Here is a 24,064-nt window from a genome sequence, read left to right on the forward strand (position 1 = left end):
GATTGTAATTAAATTAAATGTGATTTAATTTCATTTTACTTTTGGTCATGAGCGTGCGTGCATATGATGCACACGCAAACCTAAAGTGGACACATGTTAATGTGCCAAATGATCTTACACTCTTAATTTTATAAAATTAAATTAATTAAAAGTGTACACGGTCAACAAATGTTGACCGTGTGCAGCACACGATCAGATCCTTGCTGATCGTGTGTGTTTTAATTTAAAATTTAATAAAAAAATGAAAATGATGATGATGGTGATGCATGCACACGGTCAGCAGTTGACCATGTGCATCACCCACGGTCAGCAACTGTTGCTGACCATGGGCATCATCCCCGACCAGCAACCGTTGCTTGGTCGTGTGCCTATATGCACACACGATCGGCGACGGTTGCTGATTGTGTGGTGAATATCCTTGCGATCGATGCTTGTTGATGATCGCACAAAATAGAATGGGATCAGCAACAGTTGCTGAGATATACAGAAAAGAAACAGTGCAAGTAAGAGTGATATATGCGTGCGTGAGAGTTAAAAAAATAGTTTTTCTCTCTTCCGATGTTATGATTGAAATATCGAGAGTGCGGAGAATTGTCGCCACAAGATTGCTAGCACAATTCTATTGGTGATTACCCGCAAGTTCTCCCTTCCGTTCGTCATGCAATTGGTGGTATGTCTGAACTAGAGGTCCGACGGTTGTGGGGCTCGAACTGAAGAACATCCAAACCGAAATCATTTTGAGCACGTTACGAGAGGTAATCCGATTAACCCCCTATGGTCTTCCTATTTTTGATTGAAACGCACGAACAACGCCTTTGGAGATACATGTATGGTTATATTTTTTCGCTGCGTTTATATTTAATTTTAACTATGCATGTTCAGTAGAAAACCAGCAATGGTATCAGAGCCAATCATTAGGCGTTCTCATGCGTTTAATTGATTTTGGTTCATATATATTTTTGCAATCCAATGGCCAATTTATATTTGTTGAGAGAATTGCTTGTTTTTAAGTGACCTATAGAAGTTGATTAATTTATATGATAAATTTGATCAATTGAGCAAAAATCGGAACTAAATCAATTTTGAATCAAAAATCCGTAGCTTGTTTTCTTTTTGCTTTTTTCTTCTGCAAAATGATTCACGACTATGAATCCAGAGGCAATAACACTACCGTCACTTGGAATCACGCACATGAAATTTGTTTCACCGGCTTTGATTTTTTGACACGGCTTACGTTGCTTGGCCATGAATTTGATTCAGTGCAGAATTTTATTTGTGCCTTTCAAAGTTTTAAATTTAGAATTTATGGCTTGTAAGGAAGGGTTGTAATCGTGGAAAAAACCCCTAATCAATATGATTGATGTATGGATGAATCTATGATGATTACAAGTATTTTTGGGTTGTAATTATTAAATGGAGGCTGCGTCCTTCTTTTTATTTTTATGTAATGCATTTTTAGTATAATTTAGTATAATCAATTGTTTATGTAAACATTACACGACGAGGAGCCATTAAGCCGGAGAGCTCTATGGGCCCGGTCTGTGAAGAATTCAAGGATCCAAGAAGAAGTGAAGAGCAGTCTCTATTATTAAAACATTAAAATGGCTAAATGGGACTTATTGGATCGAGACCCATTGAGCCATAATTCCATGATCACCACGTAGGATAGATATTTATGCATTTGATATCTATTTATTTATTCAGTTGTTATGCATGTTAAATCGGTTAATGTGCAAAGTGAGACCATTAATAACGACCCAAATCTCCTTATTAATTATAGCCTTCACGATGCGCTGCCATAAGACCACGTTAGTTAACAAACAATCAAGATATACTAGGCCTAAGTCCTCAAGTCCCCAGCGGAGTCGCCAAGCTGTCGCGACCTCCCCGAACCGGCCCCGCCGCCTAAGGTAGTTTGGCTAATGGATTACTAAGTTAAACCTAGCTCGAGCTCTCCCAAGCTCATACCAATTCGCGACTTAAGTTAAAGTTATTAACATGGAAATCAATTTCACCTAGGAGTCGCCACTAATCAATTTTTGGTGGGTTGATTAGACATCCAAGTAAAGCACGGGAGAAATACTTTACTTCTACGAACCAGAGATTCAAAGGATACGGGGACTTGATTACACTAATTGACTAATTAGTGCCCTTTCGGTACCTAATCTTGTTCAATTCACCACCTAACGTGTTCACACTAATCGGGAGTCTCAAAATTCCATTCCTAACTAAGCTAAGGGAAGCAAAAATTAATACCTAAACCTAACATGCATAGTTGACCACATGCAAGATTAAATTAAACGCGCAATTCAAGGCGTGTGAATCAAACGAGGTGCAATCAAACATAAGCTAATCACACAAAAAGGGAGAAAAACAATTTTAAAACCCAATTTCCAATTTTTGATTTTCGAAAAAAAAATTTTCAATTTTTTTTATTTTAAATTTTTTCGAATTTTTTATTTTAAATTTTTTATATATATAAAAATAATAATATAATGTTAAAATAATATAAAACGGATCCGGGTCGGATCTCCACATCCGACCCGGATCAGGACTGACCCGGGCGCGCCGGCCCGTGTCCACCGCCGAACCGGGCTCATTTGTTGAGCCCGGTAAGGCAAAATTTTTTTTTAAGAACAAAAGAAAAGGCCCAGCCCAAAAATTTTTAAATAAATAAAAGCCCAAAACTCTAAAAGCTCCGGCCCACAATCAATTCGGCCCATTCGAACAAAACCCTAGAGCCAAACCCTGCCCGGTTTCAACCCGCTCGCCCGACCCGGTTCGCGGCCGCCAACCCGACTCGCTGGAAATCCTAGTTCCCGCGACCCGGCTCCCGACCCAACTCGCAGCCGCGTCGCCAACTAGCACCATCCCCGCGGCGCGAACGCCGGCCGCTCCGAGCCTCGGCCTTCATGGCCGAGGTCATGCTCGGCCACAGCCCGCGCTGCGTCCGCGGCCACCACACCCGACGCGACTCGCCTTCGCCGACCTGGAGTGCCGCAACCCACCGCCTCGGCCCGCATCGCCACTCCACCGAGGGGTGATCTGCGTCTTCCATTCGGGTCACCGATGTGGTGACCTGGCGAGCGAGGCGCCCAAGCCCCGACGAGGGCTGGGGGGCTGTGAACTAGCGGATCCCAACAAGGGGACCAGGCCGTTCGCTCCCTTTTGTGGCCACTATTTGGGACCGCCGCGACGGCAGGCGGCACGCGGGACCGTCCGTCGTCCCCAAAAATGCAGCGAAACAAAGCCAAACTCAGGAGTTGGTTCAGGCATATTAACAAACACATTGCGAGCATCGACAAAAACGAGGGATTTTAGGTTCGATCGAGGCTCAAACGCATCCGAAATTCACACACAAAGACACATAAACAAGCAGGATCAAGCACGTGGTATCACGGGCCGGAACTCGCGCAAGCCAGACGGGCGCGAGCTCCGGCCAGTGAGCCCAAGACAAGACCAAACGGCAGAAACAGGGGAAGAAAGAAAAACAGGGGAGGGGGTTGTGGCACTCCCTATCCGGCTCGGCGGCGGCGAACAGTGGCGAACTTGACAAATCGGACTACGTCCGATCGCCTCGCACGCCTCCGAGCCGAAATCCTCGGGAAATCGGCCCCGGGTCACAAGAAACAAAACCCAACAGTGGCTCGGATTCGTCACCTACCGCATGGAACGGGATGTGTCGGAGCGTCGTCCGCCACGGTTGAGGCGTGATGGTCGCGGACAGGAGACCGTTCGTCCCTCGGATCTCACTCTCCGATGCTCTCGAACTCACTCTCTCTCTTGAATTTCTCTCTCTCGGATTTTCTCTCTGGATGTCTCTCCCGAGCTCACCCTCCATCTTCCCTTCTTAGTATGTGCAGAACGTCCCCTTTTGGTGAATGGACTACACGATTCAAAGAGAGAGGGAGCCCTTCATGTCAGGTAAAGAAAGAAAAAGGCTCCTTTTTTTGTCCTTTTCTCTTTGAAATCCTTTCCCTTCCTTTTGCTCTTTCCGTAGCTCCCCTTCTAGACGTGCATTCTCTGAGAGAAAGCAAATGGCTTTCCACTCTTTTGTCTTCTTTCGCTCTTCTTTTGAAGGAAATGTTCAGCTCCCCTTTTTTTGTCCTTTCCCCCTTTTTCTTCTTTTTCGTAAGTGTCAGAGGGAGAGTCGTGGGGAAGAGCTCCCCTTTGTTTTCTCTCTCTCTTTTTTTTTATAATTATTTTATATAAATAAAAATAAAAAAAGTAAAATAAAGCGAAAATATGTTTCACTAAATCTATTAATACAAATGCGCCTAATGTCTACATGCCACACAACTTAATGAAAATATTTTTGTTTAGGGGTTAGAAATCAATCCATAATTTTTCATGCAATTAAACCCTAAATGAATAGGCAAAATTTAGGTGTCAACAATTTAGTATAATCAATTGTTTATGTAAACATTACACGAGGAGGAGCCATTAAGTCGGAGAGCTCTATGGGCCCGGTCCGTGAAGAATTCAAGGATCCAAGAAGAAGTCAAGAGCAGTCTCTATTATTAAAACATTAAAATGGCTAAATGGGACTTATTGGCTCGAGACCCATTGAGCCATAATTCCATGATCACCACGTAGGATAGATATTTATGCATTTGATATCTATTTATTTATTCAGTTGTTATGCATGTTAAATCGGTTAATGTGCAAAGTGAGACCATTAATAACGACCCAAATCTCCTTATTAATTATATTAAGTCGAAACGGGTTTCGGACTCGTGGCCTTCCATCGTCGTGGTTTGGTCCAACATTATAGTGGTTGATTGACCGGCTATGGATACATACGGGTCAATTGCCATTTATAATATTGGATCACTCCATTATGCATATGATGTTGTGGGGTTGGAGCCAAACAATTTCCAATAACTGTTAGGTGAGGGGATCATTTGTGTTTTCAATACTTGCATGAGATGATGGGCTAGACTTAACTATGATCATGATGTCAATAACTGTCAGGTGAGACATTCATGGTCTAAAGGCCAAAGTTATGATTGAGACTCGCATATGATGCGTTGAACAAGTTGGTTCACTCACTACGTTAATGGAACACCAATAATTGTTAGGTGAGGTGGGCTATGGCCTAGTGGGACTCCAATCCCCACTAGTAATCTTTACCTAACAAAGATTACCGTTTTCCCATTTTAAGGAGTATGGGATTCGAAAAATTTAGTGGGAGGCACTATTTCATTTAAAGGCCAAAATGAAATGGTTAATTTGAAAGACAACGTCTAACAATTTATTTTCTACACAGATATATTATTACTCTGAAAATGGTGACCACAAACCCACTCGCTTCTATACTTGACAAGAATTATTTGGCTGGACCCAATTTCACTGACTGGGTGAGAAATTTGAGAATTGTTCTCAATTCGGAGAAAATCGGGTATGTTCTTGATCAAAAGATACTAGACTCATTTCCTAAGGGTGGGACCCAAGAGGAGCATGTCACTTATGATAAATGGTGTGATGATGACTTAAAAGTTAGGACATACATGCTTGCTTCAATGAATAATGAATTGCAGAAGAAGTATGAAACTATGGAAGATGCTAGGTCGATCATCTTGCACTTAAAAGAATATTTTGATGAGAATGGTCGAACCTCTAGATATGAGATATCTAAGGCATTGTACCGTATGAGGATGGCTGAGGGATCATCAGTTAATGATCATACTTTGAAAATGATCTGACACATAGAAGAGTTGGCTAGGCTTAATCTTGTTGTGGATAATGAGTTAGCTGTGGATTTGATCCTCCAATCTTTGCCCGATTCCTTCTCTGGTTTTGTCCAAAACTTTCATATGCACAAAATGGAGAAAATTCTTGCTAAGTTACATAGCATGTTGGTAGTTTATGAGAAGGAAATGCACAACACGAGGCCCAATGTGGTGTCTATGGCTAAGGCTTCTTCTTCAAAGAGTAAGACTGTTTTGAAGAAAAAGAAATGGAAAAGGCCTATGAAACATGCTGTGCAATCAAAGCCCAAGGTTGAAAAAGGGAATTGTCACTACTGTGGTGTTAAAGGGCACTGGAGGAGGAACTGCAGGAAGTACCTCGCGAGCTTGAAGGTCAAGCCTAAGGACCAACCTTGCGAAGGTATGGTGTCTATGCTTATTGAAACTAATCTTATGGTTAGTGTTGAATCCAACTTATGGGTTCTAGATTCTGCTGCAACCTCACATATTCGTATGTCTTTGCAGAATCTGTAAATAAGCAGGATATTGGGGCGAAATGAAATTGTCCTAACATTTGTAAATGAAGCAAGAGTTGCTGCATTAGCTATAGAGACTTTTCGTTTATGTTTGCCTTTTGGACATGTATTGGTATTGAAAAATTGCTTGCATTATGAGAATGCTGTTATGAACATCATCTCTATGCCTCGTTTGAGTATAGAGAATTATGAATTTTCTTTTGCTGATGATGTATGTTCTATTTATCATAATAGGAGAAGTGTTGGTTCTGGCTTATTAACTAATAATCTTTATACCATTACAATGTCCGGTAATGCGATTACCAATGCCAATAAACAACAAAATAATAATATAAATGCCATAACTAATAAATGCCTTAGAGATAGTTCAAACCCAAAGTATGTTTGGCATCTTCGATTATGTCATATTGGAGAAGATAGAATCAACAAGTTGAGTAATGATGGGTATATTGATCCATCAATATTTGAGCCATACTTGGCTTGTGAGGCATGTCTTCTAGGAAAAATGACCAAAGTGCCCTTTATGGGACATAGTGCGCGAGCTACTGATATACTGGGATTGATACATACATATGTATGTGGACCAATAAATGAAAATGCTAGAGGTGGTTATTCTTACTTCATTACATTCACCGATGATCGGTCACGGTATGGTTATTTGTACTTAATGAAGTATAAATCTAAATCTTTTGAAAAGTCCAAGGAATTCGGGGCTAAAGTTGAGAAACAAACAGGAAAATGTATTAAGGCTCTTCGATCTGATCGAAGAGGTGAATACCTTAATACTAAATTCCTGGACTATCTTAAGGATAATGGCATTGTATCACAGTGGACACCTCCTGAAACTCCACGACACAATGGTGTATCTGAAAAAAAAAATCACACTTTATTAGATATTGTGCGATCTATGATGAGTTACACCGATTTGCCTATATCTCTTTGGGGATATGCCCTCGAGACAGCAGCATATGTACTTAACAGAGTACCATCCAAATCTGTTCCAACTACGCCTTATGAGATATGGCATAGTAGGAAACTAAGTCTTAATCATATTAAGATTTAAGGTTGTCTAGCTTTCGTCAAGAAGCTGAAAATGGAAAAATTGGAGGCTAGGTTTGAACAAGGTCGCTTCATTGGATATCTAAAGGAGTCTCTTGGATACTATTTCTATTTTCACTCTGACCTAAGAATTTCGGTCAGCAGACATGCTTCTTTTTTGGAGAATCAGCTTGTCCAGGAAGGTGGTGCTGGGCGGAAAATAGTCTTACAAGAAGAGAATAATGAAGTACCAAATAACCAAGTTCAAACACCGATCTCTGATTCAGTGGGAGCTTCTGATACATAACCTCTTAGGAGGAGTGCGAGAACGTCTCGTCCACCTGCTCGTTATAGACACTTGGTTGAACATATTGAACCATTATTCATTATGAATGATGGTGATCAACCTGGTGATCCAAACACCTATGAGGAGGCGATGTCGGACATCGATTCTGGTAAATGGCTAGAAGACATGAAATCCGAAATGGATTCAATGTATTCTAACGAAGTTTGGACCTTAGTTGACCTACGTGATGGTATTGTACCAATTGGCTGTAAATGGATTTTCAAGAGGAAGATGAATGCTAAGGGTCAAGTTGGAAGTTACAAAGCACGGTTGGCGGCAAAAGGATATCATCAAAAAGAAGGAATCGATTATGACGAAACTTTCTCACTTGTAGCCATGCTAAAATCCATTTGGATTATGTTGGCTATAGCTGCACACCTAGATTATGAGATATTCCAAATGGATGTCAAAATGGCTTTTCTAAACGGTTTTCTTGAGGAGGACATCTATATGGAACAACCACGGGGTTTTGAATCCAATAATGAACGTCGGAAGATGTGTAAGCTTAAGAGATCCATTTATGGACTCAAACAAGCCTCCAGAAGTTGGAACATCCATTTTGATGAAGTAGTCAAATCGTTTGGTTTCATCGGAAACCCGGATGAACCTTGTGTATACAAGAAGGTCGGTGGAAGTGCAATTGCATTTCTAGTTTTGTACGTCGATGATATACTTTTGATCGGGAACGATGTACCGATAATATCATCAATCAAACTATTCTTGTCACAGAAACTCTCCATGAAAGATTTAGGAGAGGCAACCTGTATTTTAGGTATCAAGATCTATAGAGATAGATCAAGACGATTGATTGGCCTCTCACAGTCTACGTACATAGACAAAGTGTTAACACGTTTTAACATGCAATGTTCCAAAAGAGGATTATTGCCTTTTAGGCATGGAATCCATCTTTCCAAGGAGATGTGTCCCAACACTCCTGAAGAAAGAGAGCGGATGGCAAAGATACCTCATGCATTTGTTATTGGAAGCATAATGTATGCTATGCTATGTACGAGACCTGATATTGCACATGCTGTAAGCATTACTAGCAGATATCAATCTAATCCAGGGAAAGAGTACTGGATGGCAGTCAAGAATATCCTTAAGTAAATGCGAAAGACTAAGGATTTATTCTTGGTTTATGAAGAAGGAGAGTTTAAAGTTGAAGCTTATACTGATTCCGATTTTCAATCGGATCCTAATAATTTTAAGTCTACATCTGGGTTTGTCTTTACACTTAATGGTGGCGCAGTTAGTTGGAAGAGTTCCAAACAGAGCATAACTGCTGATTCCACCACTGAGGCAGAGTATGTAGCCGCTTCTGAAGCAGTAAAGGAAGCTGCTTGGATGAAGAAGTTCATTTATGAACTTGGAGTCGTTCCTTCCATTGAACAACCAATAACATTGTTTTGTGATAACAATGGGGCATTAGCTCAAGCGAAGGAACTAAGGTCTCACCAGAAGTCCAAGCACATTGAGAGACACTTCCATCTCATTAGAGAAATTGTTGGGAGAGGTGATATCGCCTTGCAGAAAATTGCCTCGGCGGAAACGTGGTAGATCCCTTCACTAAGGCCTTACTTCAGTCTTCTTTTGAAAGACCCATTGACAAGATGGGTTTGAGATACCAAACAAATTAGATTTAGTGCAAGTGGGAGACTATTAGATGTATGCCCTAAATTTACCATTTAACAGTTACATGTTAGGGATTTAAGTTGTATTTTCAATTACATTATTTATTTAATGGCAAGGACGTATTCATTCATTTGTCCAATTATTTAAATATATGAATGATTCCATAAGATCAGTTGTGACTGGACATATTCTTGAGACGTTAAGAATATATGTGACAGGTTCACAGTTATACTAAATTTTTAAATAGTTCTCGATCGATGGATCATTGAGTAGATATTAATGATCTTGTTGAGACCGGTGTGTTCGTAACTTCACCAATAAGTATTTGATACTTAAGGGAATGACGAGTCACGAGTCATTGGATATTGCGATACCCGAGTTAGAACACAGGTGCTTGTACCAGACAAGTTCACTAAACGTGACTTACATATATCGATTAGCAACATGGAACCTTTTAGCGTGGTCAATGCCTAATTGTTCATACTCTGGTCTTGTGTAAATAATCCTTAGACCTGAGGCACGGTGTTGACTTGTGTGTTGGATGGCTATGGTTCACAGGTGCACATATTGCTAGTTCGTTGATCCGTCTCTGTACTTGATGGCCATAGTTCGTTCACATACGAAGTTACACGTGTACACAAAATGAAATCTGCCTCCTTGTTATACGAAAGGTACAATAATGATGTCCTATGCAATCTAATCTTGACATTGCATTAAAATCCTCGGCCGGGGTTGTAACCGAGAATGAACTGTTCATGTCTCATATAAAATGCATGTCAATTAGATTTGTACATATGATCGAATTGGTGACTTGACAAATATTCCGTGGTCTTTGTTCGATCGGGACATAATAAGGCAGAGGGATTGAATTACACTGTAACCAAAGTTGAAAGGTTCATTATGTTCTTAAAACATTCACACTGTCTGGGTAGCCATGACATATTGCTAGATGTCAATCATGGCTTGCATGACCTAAAGGTTGATCGGGACAATCAATTCTCTTGGGAGTACTAATGTATTAGTGCAAGTCCTACTACTAGATCAGTGATGAACCTAGGAATGTCATACACCATAACCAATTTAGTATGACGTTGTACGGAGGATGCAATATTGCAAATATATTTGCAATTATAGCAATCAATTAGTGAGATTGTAATTAAATTAAATGTGATTTAATTTCGTTTTACTTTCAATCATGAGCGTGCGTGCATATGATGCACAAGCAAACCTAAAGTGGACATATGTTAATGTGCCAAATGATCTTGCACTCTTAATTTTATAAAATTAAATTAATTAAAAGTGTACACGGTCAACATTTGTTGACCGTGTGCAGCACACGATCAGCTCCTTGCTGATCGTGTGTTTTAATTTAAAATTTAAAAAAAATGAAAATGATGATGATGGTGATGCATGCACACGGTCAGCAGTTGACCATGTGCATCACCCACGGTCAGCAACTGTTGCTGACCATGGGCATCATCCCCGACCAGCAACCGTTGCTGGTCGTGTGCTATATGCACACACGATCAGCGACGGTTGCTGATTGTGTGGTGAATATCCATGCGATCAGTAACTGTTGATGATCGCACAAAATAGAATGGGATCAGCAACAGTTGCTGAGATATACAGAAAAGAAACAGTGCAAGTAAGAGTGATATATGCGTGCGTGAGAGTTAAAAAAATAGTTTTTCTCTCTTCTGACGTCGTGACTGAAATATCGAGAATGCGGAGAATTGTCGCCACAAGATTGCTAGCACAATTCTATTGGTGATTACTCGCAAGTTCTCCCATCCGTTCATCGGGCGATTGGTGGTGTGTCTGAACTAGAGGTCCGACGGTTGTGGGGCTTGAATTGAAGAACATCCGAACCGAAATCGTTTTGAGCACGTTACGAGAGGTAATTCGATTAACCCCCTATGGTCTTCCGATTTTTGATTGAAACGCACGAACTGTAGAAAAAGACTCTCCTTTTTGTATTCAATGAATATGTTTTTCTATATATTTACAATGCTCAAACCTATTATATATATAGGGACATATAATAACCCTAATTAGGAGATATACAATAGGAAGAATTCTATACTAGGAAGAAATCTATACAATAAAAATGCCTAACAAATAGGCTAAAATAGCTCACGACCACACAAACAATGCCTTTGGAAATACATATATGGTTATATCTTTCCGCTGCATTTATATTTAATTTTAACTATGCATGTTCGGTAGAAAACCAACAGATTTAAGCCTAAACATTGACTTTTACTAATTAACAGGGGTGGCTGCCATTTCGGGCTCTGAAATAGGTAAAACTTCAAGAAGAGAGACTATTTCATATGATTATTATTTTTTAATTATGGCAACCACAATCAATGAAAAATATATGTTAGCACCGATTTGCAATTTGCTATATTCTGACTAAACCTCTTGATAACAATAGGTTTATATTTTTTATGAATGAAATTTGTGTTTGTGATCCCTTTGGCTGATTTTCATTTTCCTTTATATTTATTTTGCTGGAATATGCTTCGTAGAATCCTCTTTTATATAAATAAATGGATGCTTTTGCTTATATGGTTTTCATCCTCTGGTATCTGATGTTATTGCTTTTGACAAAACAAAAAGGGGGAGAAGAGCATACTCAGGGGGAGTATCACACTTTGTGCACATATTAAGGGGAGTTTATTATGTTTTGCAGACACATTTTATATGGTCTATTAAAATGTCACAAGTACAAGCATGCGTGAATCATCTCTGGTTTTACAGTCAAATAATTCTGCAGAATATGCATATGGAGTATGTGCATAATGTTGGCCGGCCCGTATGGCTCGGCCTAGCGCCCTAGGATCACCATAGCGAGATATTAACGGTACGGTAAAAGATGAATAGAATTTGTACACCTGTATTGGATTCCATCGGCCTGGATGCGGAAATGACGATGAACCGGTGCCGTAGGTCTTCTCCCCTGTCACCCCCGAAGTCCCGGCGCTATGAGACCGCCTCAGCCAACTCACGTAAGCCTTAGGTGAGTTTGAGAGCGTTTGAGAGAGATTGAAGAAAGTTCGATGCAGAGGAGGGACCTGCAACTCTATTTATAGAGTTTCCAGCCAGGCCCTCTCATAACGGGCCGGGCCGAACTCGGCCCACACAAGCCGGGCCCATATCCGACCAATTAAGAAACTGTATATCCAAACTTATTAGACCAAACCCGTAAGCGGGTAATAACAATCTCAATTAATGTAACCCACATTAAGAAAACGTTACATTCTCCCACTTGGGCTATATTAATTGAAATCGTACCTTATGTGCACCTTTAATTGGTCTATGGATAATTCTTAATAGTCAATCCAATCCCATAAAGTTTCAAACACTGAATCATGGCGGTAACTGCATGTAATCACGTAGAGCCTTCCATGGTCACAAGTGTCTTAGACTTTACTGATATTGATTCGATATGGTTGTGTGGCAAACGGATGACACCTCATAAAGAGTGATACCTCATGCGTCATCCCCTTTGTCAGTCCTCATTCTCTTTCCTTAAGTGTCACAAAAACCTGATGTGTCACTAGAGAATATCTTTATGGTTCCAATGAACCTACATATGTCTTATCCTTATTGTTAACATTACTTTATGTGTAATAAGACATATCCTTAAGGCCAATAACTGAATGCCCATAGCCTTTACTCAAGGTTTACACAGTACCTTAAGATTTTCACCTTATATGTGTATTTAACATGACAACAATGCATTCAGAAACACCTTATTGAATGCAAATGAGTTGATACACATCCAAAATGTTACAAAGAGTAACAGAACACAGATGTAAACTTTATTAGAGCATAAATTAAAAAAAACAGCTCCCACTAAACAACAGTATCCCATGATACTCCTAAGCCCATGCTAACGACATGTCGTTCAAAAATACAAGGGCGAAGGCCTTTAGTTAGTGGATCTGCTACCATATCATCTGTGGAAATGTGCTCTACTGAAATGTCACCATCCCTGACTTTTTCCTTTATGGTCAAGTACTTGACCTCCATATGCTTAGACCCCTTGAGACCTCTGTTGTTGTTAACAAACAACACTGCAGAGTTATTGTCACAATACAACTGTATGGGCCGATCCACAAAATCAAATACGGTCAACTCCCTAATGAGGTTCCGGAGCCAAATTGCCTGAGTAGCGGCCGAAAAGCATGCTACAAACTCCGCTTGCATGGTAGAGGATGTCATTGATTTCTGTTTCTCACTTTTCCATGATACTGCACCTCCTGCTAACTTAAAGATGTAACCCGTTGTCGACTTCCTTTCATCTTGACAGTCAGCAAAGTCTGAATCCGAATACCCTACCAGCTGTAGGTCTTGAACATGTCTATAGATCAGCATATAGTCTTTTGTCCTCTTTAAGTACCTCAAAACCTTCTTGGCAGCAACCCAGTGATCGTGTCCTGGATTTGACTGATATCTGCCTAGAAGTCCTGTTGCAAAAGCAATGTCTGGCCTAGTGCAAACTTGAGCATACATGATACTTCCAAGTGCACTAGCATAAGGTACATCCTTCATTTGGGTTTTCTCAACATCCGTATGAGAACACTGTGCTTGACTCAGTTTATCACCCTTTATGGCAGGAGCAATTCCTGGCTTGCAGTCCTGCATACTAAATCTTTCCAGAATACGATTAACATATGTTCTCTGAGACAAACCCAATACTCGGCGAGAACGATCCCTATGGATCTCAATGCCTAGGACAAAAGACGCCTTATCAAGGTCCTTCATGTCAAAATCCTTCGACAACATTCGCTTTGTCTCATGTAGTAAACCAATATCACTACTCGCAAGCAAGATGTCATCTACATAGAGTATGAGAAAAATAAATTTCCTCCCACTGACCTTGCTGTATATACACTGATCCAACTTGTTCTCAACAAAACCTAATGAAGTGACAACACTATGAAACTTCAAATACCATTGTCTAGAAGCTTGCTTGAGGCCATAAATAGACTTCTTCAATCTACACACAAGTTCACCCAAATCATCAGCTGCAAAACCTTCGGGTTGCACCATATAGACTTCCTCATCAAGATCTCCATTTAGAAAGGCAGTCTTAACATCCATCTAGTGTAACTCCATGTCAAAATGAGCTACTAATGCCATAATCACTCTGAAAGAATCTTTAGAAGAGACCGGAGAAAAAGTCGCCTCATAGTCTACTCCATCTCTTTAAGTGAAACCCTTAGCTACCAGTCTGGCTTTGAACTTCTCAATCTTTCCTTTGGAGTCCCTTTTAGTCTTGTATACCCATTTGCAACTGATGGGCTTGTAACCTTTAGGCAATTCAACAAGCTCCCAAACATCATTATATTTCATAGACTGAATCTCGTCTTTCATTGCATCCACCCACATATCTGATTGAGGACAAGAAATTGCATCTGAATGAGTTACTGGATCAACCACGCAGCCTATATCGTAGTCATGCTCACCCAGATAGACCATATAATCTGGTGGTATAGCCGATCGTCTCTGCCTGACAGATCTCCTTAGTGGAGTTATTACAACCTCATCCTGCACTTGAGGGGCTTAAAGTACTTCATCAGGAGCTGTTTCAATAACAGGATCCTGGACCACAACAGGCTCAATCTGTGGTGTAAGGGTCTCCATTATTGTCTGTATAGGTAGAGAGAAAGACACACTAGTACCTACGATATCATTATCCTCAATAGTCTGAGAGCAACTACCTCCTTCGGCTACATCAAATTCCAGAAACTTCGCTGTTTGTGATTCCACAATTCTTGTGCCTCCATGGGGATTATAAAATCGATACCCCTTCGTATGATCTGGGTAAGATACAAAGTAACATCGAGTGGTTCTGGATTCCAACTTACTTAATGTTGGATTGTATAACCTTACTTCTGCAGGACACCCCCAAACTTTAAGATGATTTAGGCTAGGTTTACGTCCAGTCCATAATTCAAAAGGAGTCTTTGGAACAGCCTTGGTAGGAACACGATTTAGAATGTAGAGAGCTGTTCTCAAAGCTTCACCCCATAGAAAATCAGGTAAGTTCGTCCTGCTAATTATACTCCTCATCATGTCCATAAGGGTGCGATTCCGTCTTTCGGCCACACCGTTTTGCTCAGGACTCCCGGGCATAGTAAATTGAGCCACTATTCCTTAATCTTCCAAGTATTTGGCAAATGGCCCTTTCAGCTGTCCAGCATCGCCATGCCTGCCATAATACTCACCACCTCGGTCAGACCTGACAACCTTTATAACTTTTCCCAGCTGTTTCTCGACTTCAGTCCGAGAAATCTTGAACTTGTCAAGAGACTCAGACTTCTCCTTAATCAAGAACAGATAACCATATCGGGAATAGTCGTCCGTAAATGTGATGAAATAGAAATTTCTACACAACGTTGCCGTATAAGGTCCACTGATGTCAGTGTGAATGACTTCCAACAGTTCAGAACTACGGACTGCGGTTTTCTTCTTTATCTTGGTCATCTTACCCCTACAACAGTCTATGCAAGTATCTAGGTCACTTTCAAGAGTAGGCAGGATGTTTGTCTTTATCAGCCTTTCCACTCTTTCCTTAGAAATGTGACCAAGTCGTTTATGCCACAATGCATAAGACTGTTCCTTAGGTAGAGGTCTTTTGGAAACAACCCTTTCAGCTGTATAAGCGACGTATATATCATTGGGAGATAAACACAATCTATACAATCCATTCGATATGTTGCAGCAACCAACCTTATTTGAATCAAAGAACATAGAAACCAAATTGTTCTTTATTTCAAAAGAGTAGCCACAAACATCCAAACTTGATACGGAAACTAAGTTCTGTCTGAAGGAAGGCACATAAAAGGTGTTTCTTAACATCATATTAAAACCAGAATCCAAAATTAATATGACATCTCCCACGAACTCGACGTCGACTCTTTTGTTGTTTCCTACAGTGAGCTTTAATTCATCATGATTTGGCTTCCTTCTGTTTGTGAATCCCTGTATGGTATACGCAACATGATTAGTTGCACCGCTATCTAGCCACCAAGAACTGGATGGAGCTTCTAATAGATTGGATTCACAAACAAGTGCCAAAGAATTAATACCTGACTGCTCACGCTTGGACAACCAAGCTTTATATCTATTGCAGTCTTTCTTCATGTGACCCTTCCTCCTACAAAAGTAGCAGTGAACACCATTCTTCTTCAAGGGTGTTTTCTCAGGACCCAGATTGTCTAAATGACCGGTGGTTTCAGGAGTTCCTTTCTGAGTACGATTCTTGAACTTACTACTCTTCCTGCTACTGGAACTAGAGGCATAGAAAGCTAGATTCCCTTTATCTTTCTTCAGTTTCTCTTCCTCTGCCACAACCCTAACTATCAGGTCATTGACTGACCACTTTTCATCTTGGGAATTATAGTTGGTCTTTATAATTCCAAACTCCGTAGGAAGGGTATTCAGGGCTTGATGCACAATGAAGGCATCAGAAAGGATAATCTCATGAACCTTTAGTTTTGTCTGAAGGTCTACCATCCTAAGGACGTAATCCCTAACCCCACTTGAACCATCATACCTTATATTATTGAGTAACTGCATGTATGTCCCAGCCTCAGCATTAGACGAGTCACGGTTCCTTGCTTGCAAGGTTTCCATCATTTCTTTAGGAGTGCAGTCAGCTGGCAAACTACTTTTCAAATGGTCCTTAATGGATCGCTTCATCAGTAACAAGCAAATCCTATTGCTCTTTGCCCAAGCGGCACTCTGTGCCTTTTCCATATCCGTACTATCAGCAGTGACATCTGCTGGCTTATCCTCAGTAAGAGCAATATGAACATCTGCCAGCTCCATACCAAACAGAAAATCCTCTTTCCATTTCTTAAAGTTTGAACCAGTAAGAACCTCAATACTTATGGAGTTGCCGTTCAGGGAGAAGGTGACTATAAAAAACAAGCAATGTCTATAATCAGCATCATGTGAGTACTTTCCTGAGAGTTACACACATCATCATATAATCACCTTTGGGCATAATACATGATATGCAATTGTATACCCTCTACATTACAACGACCATGAGAATATATTCCAATCTTTTATGAATTCACCACCTTTAGGTGTATGAACCACTAGGATCAGTCATTCCTCACGCATGTTGTACATGCATCCCTCCATGAACCAATACATAATCACCTCCTTTGGGAGTATGACAACACATTAGAACAGGAGACATCCTAACAATACGAGACTGATATTTCTCAAACTCAATTAAGTATGCCACTTTGGCGGTCACTACCAAATTGAATCATTGAAACTCTCTCATACTTAGGATATAAATTTTATGTCTCACATATACTATATAATGTAATTCTAGACTGGAAGACATGGGCAATGTCTCTAAAATTACATACCATGCTAATTACATTACTCTATACATTGATATATGTTGAACCTTATACATACTATCAATGAAACATGATCTACACATCCTTATGTCATCATATACATGTAATCTTTAATCTGTATCTCTTAATCCATAGAGAAATACAGGAAAATACGAAAATATACCCTAAAAATACGCGTATATAGGGTTCCGTATGTATTTTCACATCCTTAAAAGTATAAAAAATGTACAATAAATATACCACAGTGTAGATAATCTTTATACGAGCACGCCGATACCTTGCACGCTCCAAACGGAGGCCGGACGCGCCCTCACGCGCCTCCTGAAGGTGCGGCGCGTGGGCCTCACGCGCCGGCGCCTAAAGCCGGCCAAAGGCGGTCGGCCCGTCGACCGCCTTGACCTGGTCGGGACCGCTCACAGGTCCGTCTAGGTTGACCGGTTCGGTCAACGGGTCGGATCCGGGTCGGGTCAATCCCCGGGCCGGGGTCAACGGGTCGGACCCTGGGTCGGGTCAACGGGTCGGGTCCGGAGTCGGGTCGGGTCAGTCGGAGTGACCCGGCTCGCGGAAACCCTAGCGCGTGCGTTGCACGCGCCTGGGAACACCCGCGCGTGGCCGCGCGTGTGCCGCCGGGGCTCTCCGACGCCCCGGCGCGTGAGGCCACTCCCGGCGGTCCCTGGTGGCCGGCGACCACTCAAAATGCTCGTCTCGCGACAATCTATCCATCTATGTGATTTATTCTAACATTTATCCGATGAAAAAATCGAAATCACATACGAACAGTACCGGCCCGTTTCTCGACTATGCCGGCTCTGATACCACATGTTGGCCGGCTCGTATGGCTCGGCCTAGCGCCCTAGGATCACCATAGCGAGATATTAACGGTACGGTAAAAGATGAATAGAATTTGTGCACCTGTATTGGATTCCATCGGCCTGGATGCGGAAATGACGATGAACCGGTGCCGTAGGTTTTCTCCCCTGTCACCCCCGAAGTCCCGGCGCTATGAGACCGCCTCAGCCAACTCACGGAAGCCTTAGGTGAGTTTGAGAGCGTTTGAGAGAGATTGGAGAGAGTTCGGTGCAGAGGAGGGACTTGCAGCTCTATTTATAGAGTTTCCAGCCATGCCCTCTCATAACGGGCCGGGCCGAACTCGGCCCACACAAGCCGGGCCCATATCCGACCAATTAAGAAACTGTATATCCAAACTTATTAGACCAAACCCGTAAGCGGGTAATAACAATCTCAATTAATGTAATCCACATTAAGAAAACGTTACACATAACTCATTCTTATTGAATGGTATAGGTTTGTCATCATCGAAAAAGGAGAAACTGTTTGGAAATTATCGTACAAGGATTTTGATAATAACAAAGTTTAACCCAAGAATTTAAAGATTTCACTTAAGTGTGCAAAGGTTCATGTCCAAACCATACAGGAACTAGGTTCAGATTCTACAAGTATATGAGTAAGATTTTACTAAGTCAGGAAAACTGCTGAAGGAAAGGTGTAGAACCAAACTAGGTTCTGCAAAACAGTCAATATATTGCTTTTTTTTTTTGGTCGAATACGGTCATATTTTGTTAACGAGCACTCTCCATGGATAGATTTAATGACTATTGGAGTTCCAAAATCAAAGCCCGAGCTCATAGCAATAAATGTAATACTCTAAGATTAGTTATGCATAAAATGATGGATTAATTCGCTCAAAAGATTGATGAGACGATATGATTAAAACCTGCATTAAAGAAGATCATATTGACGGCCTAGATTGAAACAAGGTTTTGTACGTGTTTGTTTAAGGAATTTTGCAGAGATTTTTTTATTTACAGAAGATTAGATAGACATAACAGCTACAAGAGAATTTAAGTATTCTTGGGAGATTTTTAAGTTTGTCTCTTTTATAAGCTTGTAATACACATTTTAGTGTTGTTGTTAAGTATTAGCAAGAGTGACAAACCAATTTCTGAACATATGAAAAAGGTGTTGTACGTAGTAAGAGTGAACAACATTTGTCTAGGATAATGGACTCTTTGTAAACACTTAGACGTGTGGTTTATAATTTAGGAAAGGATTTACTGGGTTTTGTGTACAAGGTGTGAGAACGACTATTGGAGGGTCCAAAAGTCACTCAGTGTATAACGGAATTGCTGTAGAAGGAAGTCTGGTAGTGCATGGAAGCAAGTTCTGCACTTGTAACATGACGAGGGTGATTCTAGACATATTATATGGATGTTAATACAATCCTCAATTTCTTAATTTTGCCAATTTAGTCCTAAACCTTTGCTCGAAATTCAAATCTAGTCCTTTAGGCCAAGTTCTTCGAAAATTGCTAACATGGTGGTGTGTCATATAGAACGGCCAGTGATGACTCGACGGTCACGTTAGTGATTCCGGAGAAAATTGACCAAAAGGACTAAATTGAAATTTTACGGAAAGGTTCAGGATTAAATTAGCAAAATTAAAAAGTTTAAAACCAAATTAACAACTGTATAATAAGTTAAGGATTGATTGGGTAATTTTCCAAACAAAAACGGTATTTGTGCTCTTAGCATAGCTAGTGGAATTCAATCTATTTGGGTTACTAGAGCCAGAAAGAGGAGTATGTGTACCCGAATCGAACCTTTATAAATCTCATTTGCAATTTTTATTTCTCTAAACCTTTAATTTCCGCTGTTTATATTGCTAATTTACTTCATAGCAGAAGCCCAATTTTAATAGGCGTAGGGACGATTTTACAGGGACGATTTTACTATTCCGTTTTAAAACAAATGAATTTTTTTCTACGCTGATAAACTTATGAAAGAATTGGTAAGTGTTAAAAAGCTATTGGTAAAAGAAATGACGAGTTACCTGATTTTCAAGTAATTTAATAACACTTTTGCGAAATACCAACTTTTTCTTGACAGTTTGCAAATTCTCACTTTTACAGAGTTCAGGAATTTTTGCTGAACAAGAGGTTCTTCTTTTGGGTGGACTGCAAATTCAAATTATGCTCACAACAAAAATTAGATGACCAGATTTTTAAGGGCAGTCAAGAAGCTGTGGTAAGGCAGAATTACCAGTAACTAGAGGCAGATTTAAAATAGCTAATCCAAAGAAGTAGGAGTTCATAGAAAGAATGTTTATCAAGCTAATTGTGATTGCAAAAAGAATATGAGATTGCGAGCAGGCAATTTGAACATTTGAATGAGCAAGCGTAGTTCAGTAAGCAACAAATTTATAACGTACGAGGATCCTCAAAAGAGATCAATCCCAAAAGACGAGAAAACCATTGCCAAAACCCAGATCTAACAGAATAATGTACACACGAAGAACATCAAAGAACAGAAGCAACGGGTCAAGAGATCAAAGAACAAAACCTGAGAAAAAAGGAGCGCAGGACTTGAGACGAACAAGTACGGTATTGGGAGCGGAGGACAATGCTGATGCTGATGCTCTGGAGTGGAAAGTCCGATAGTTATAGGACTTGAAACCTGACGGACTACTGCTCTTGGCAATAGATGTAAAATTCCAAATGCCAAAATTGATGGACTAACAAGATTCTGGACGTGTTTTTCACAATATTTTGCCGAGATTCTCTTACAGATGATTAAATGAATCTAATAGCTACAAGAGGAATTTAAGCACTGTTGGGAGATATTTTAGTCTGTCTCTTTTATAAGCTCGTAATAACCATTTTACTACTGTTCCTAAGGTTAGCAAGAGACAAAGTGTATAATGGACCATTTGTAAACACTCAGAAAGTGTGGTCTATGTTTAGGGAGAGGAATTATTGTGCTGTGGGTACACTGTGTGAGAACAACAGTTGGAAGGTCCAATATATATTAAGTGCATAGCAGGATTACTGTAGAAGGAAATCATGTCCTGCGTGGTTGCGTCAGCAACAAATTTATAATGTTCGAAGATCCTCATAAGTGATCAAACCCAGGAGACAAGAAAACCATTGCCAAAACCCAGATCTAACAGAATAACACCTGAAGAACATTAAAGAACAGAAGCAATGAGTGAAGAGATCAAAGAACAAAACCTGAAGTAAAAAGGAGGGCAGGACTTGAGAAGAAAATTATGATGTTGGGGAGTCGAGGACGATGATGCTGATGCTGATGCTCTGATGCTCTGGAGTGGAAGATCCGAGAGACAAAGGACTCGAAGCGAGTACACCTATTTCGCCAACAATTATTGGAGTGAAGTCAACAAAGATGGGTTGCTCCTTATCATCAAACTGTCCGATAAAGCTACTTGTGGTGCAGATTGACTGGTGGAACTCAATTACTTTTTGGCGTTTGTACAGCTGGTGAAGAAAGAGCAGCAGCAGCAGAGAGAGAAAGAGACGAAGAGGGAACGGGTCAATAAAAATGTCACGTGGATGAATTTGTTTTATTGAAAATTTATCGCTGAAAAATGTTTTCAGAAGATTTAATTTCAGATAAAGTAAATAATTTTCTGGTATTTATTTGTGTCAAAACATGTTGAAAAAAATCAATTTTATGGTATTTAATAACAACTGAATCCACTAAAATGCATTAATAAAGTCTAATTTAGGCTAATTTAATTATAAGAAATAGCAAAAAATTAGGAACAATGATTTCTTACCATAAGTGGAAGTCTTTTTTTCAAATATAAACTTGTTGTTTTCAATTCACAAAAAAGCTTTCAATAGATTGACTAATTTTTCGTCATCTAAACAATGAAAATTCGGAAAATTTTTCGTAAACAATTTCCCCTCAAATAAATGGACCCTATCTTCAAAAACTTGTGATGGTTTGCAAAAGGCAAAAAAGCTTGCTTTGAGAGCTAATCGTAAGATGTCGGAAAGATTATGCCACATAATAAGTCAATATCCTCAGTTACAAACATTAATCCTCCCAAGTTGTGAACTTAGATTTTGTCTTTTTCATTGACTATTGTCATGTGTCATTTAACTTAGGAGGTTGTCATGTTTTGATTTTTTAAGGGCAACATCAACATCAATTTCGGATCAAAGAGGTGGATTACCAAAAATGTGATAGTATAATTACACTTTACTTTCACATAATATACGTAGCTAATACAAAATGCGTTATTAAATATGGTCGACCTCACGCGACACTAGTTCTATTTAAAAGGTCTTCTGGGAGTATATGATTCCGATTCATGCGATAATTGTTCATTTCTCTTTTTAGGGGCGAAATCCAATGTCGACGACTCCATGTCAGCGAGGAAGATGGGATTGATGTGGACATGGAAAGTGTAGATTAAAGAACAGGAGAGAGAGAGAGAGAGAGAGAGAGAGAGAGAGAGACTTGAGAGGCTGAGATAGACTAGGGTCCGCGTGCACGTGCGACTAGACTTGGCACATGCGGGAATGGCCAAAAACTTTTCTAGTTTTCATTATTAGCCACAAAATTGTCCATTCCAAAGTTTGAACTTTCTCCATCTAGCAATTAGCCCTCCAGCAAGCTTTTTCACCTCTTCAGTCCAAAATTATCGTAATCAATTCCGATGTGGAAAAATTATTAGACAATAAATTCTAAAATTGTCGTGCTAACAGATGCTCTGAAAAATTTAAGTTGGGAACAATTTATTCATCATATACAACTTCAGCGAGGTTGTTAACTTTACAAAGAACCTCATTTGATCATGTTCCAACTAGTAATACTCCTGATGAATCTTCCAAAACCTGACTTGTTGAACCTTGAGTTCCGAGCCAAAAAAAAATTTGTTGAGTAAAATTTGGGGTCTTATGTACCGATGATCATCAGACATTTGGCCTTTAAGGGGATTTTTATCTAGGAAGAGTGAACGATCAAAAGGTATCTATCTGAGTTGACGTAGTATGTTGGTTTGATCTATTAGACCGAAACCACATTCACACATGTGAAATATCATGATAATACTAGATCTTAATTCAGCGATTGCATGATAAAGTATATTTATCAAAAGAGTGGACGGAATTGGTTTGCCAATATATTGGAGTTTTGGAGGTTGAATCTAATAGAGAGAAGAACGTTTGTATGTTCCTAGAACATCGCATCATTGTCATGCCCAATAATTTATTTGATCTATATAACTAACCCATAAATTATATATGTACATATACGTATACATACATATATAATACGTATTGCTGTTTGATATTCATAATTGTCTCAAATTTTATAAAATTGTATAATACGTATTGTCGTTATATATATATTATATATATGACTGTCTTGAATTTTATAAAATTATATGAGATTTTGTATAGGGAGATTCATTTCTATGAGTGACACAAATATTATATTTCTCGACAGCTCACAATTGGTGAGCCGAAATCTCATTATGCTGTACGGCCGCAGGCCACACGATTTGCCCCAACGTGCGCATGCATTCAGGCCACATTGCATTACACGTGTCACTACGAGAGATGCCTGGCGGAGAAATTAGTTCTCCACGATTAATCAATTA

The 24,064-nt window shown here is 39.9% G+C and overlaps 2 protein-coding genes across 5 annotated transcripts in view; one reads left to right on the forward strand and one right to left on the reverse strand.

The window, feature by feature from the left end:
- The window catches only part of LOC115693076 (ankyrin repeat-containing protein ITN1-like), a 34,579-nt gene extending 12,701 nt beyond the window's left edge, over window positions 1–21,878 (reverse strand). The window contains exons 1-2 of one of the 4 annotated variants that reach the window (XM_056306963.1): window positions 21,666–21,878; window positions 20,993–21,074 (exon numbers count right to left, since the gene is read on the reverse strand). The gene's annotated coding sequence lies outside the window, so the exon portion shown is untranslated. Of the gene's footprint in view, window positions 1–20,992 lie in introns of all 4 variants that reach the window. The other 3 variants (XM_056306965.1, XM_056306964.1, XM_056306962.1) reach the window with 3 other exon arrangements.
- LOC115693069 (uncharacterized) lies at window positions 5,289–6,250 on the forward strand. The gene is made up of 3 exons (XM_030620042.1): window positions 5,289–5,649; window positions 5,713–6,111; window positions 6,216–6,250. Exons 1-3 carry the CDS (start codon window positions 5,289–5,291, stop codon window positions 6,248–6,250), a joined length of 795 nt encoding a protein of 264 aa, XP_030475902.1.
- Window positions 21,879–24,064: the final 2,186 nt, after the last annotated feature.

Source organism: Syzygium oleosum, unplaced genomic scaffold, assembly GCF_021117445.2.
Source record: "Syzygium oleosum isolate NSW1041296 unplaced genomic scaffold, Sole_v2.1 Sole_v2.49, whole genome shotgun sequence".
In the NCBI taxonomy this organism is placed as follows: Eukaryota; Viridiplantae; Streptophyta; class Magnoliopsida; order Myrtales; family Myrtaceae; genus Syzygium; species Syzygium oleosum.

Bases quoted from the DNA above. Each gene is read 5' to 3' on its own strand.
- LOC115693069 (XM_030620042.1), top strand. From the start codon at position 5,289: ATGGTGACCACAAACCCACTCGCTTCTATACTTGACAAGAATTATTTG. The intron at 5,650-5,712 runs GTATGAGGATGG...TCTGACACATAG, and splicing joins GATATCTAAGGCATTGTACC to AAGAGTTGGCTAGGCTTAAT. The intron at 6,112-6,215 runs GTATGGTGTCTA...ATGTCTTTGCAG, and splicing joins TAAGGACCAACCTTGCGAAG to AATCTGTAAATAAGCAGGAT.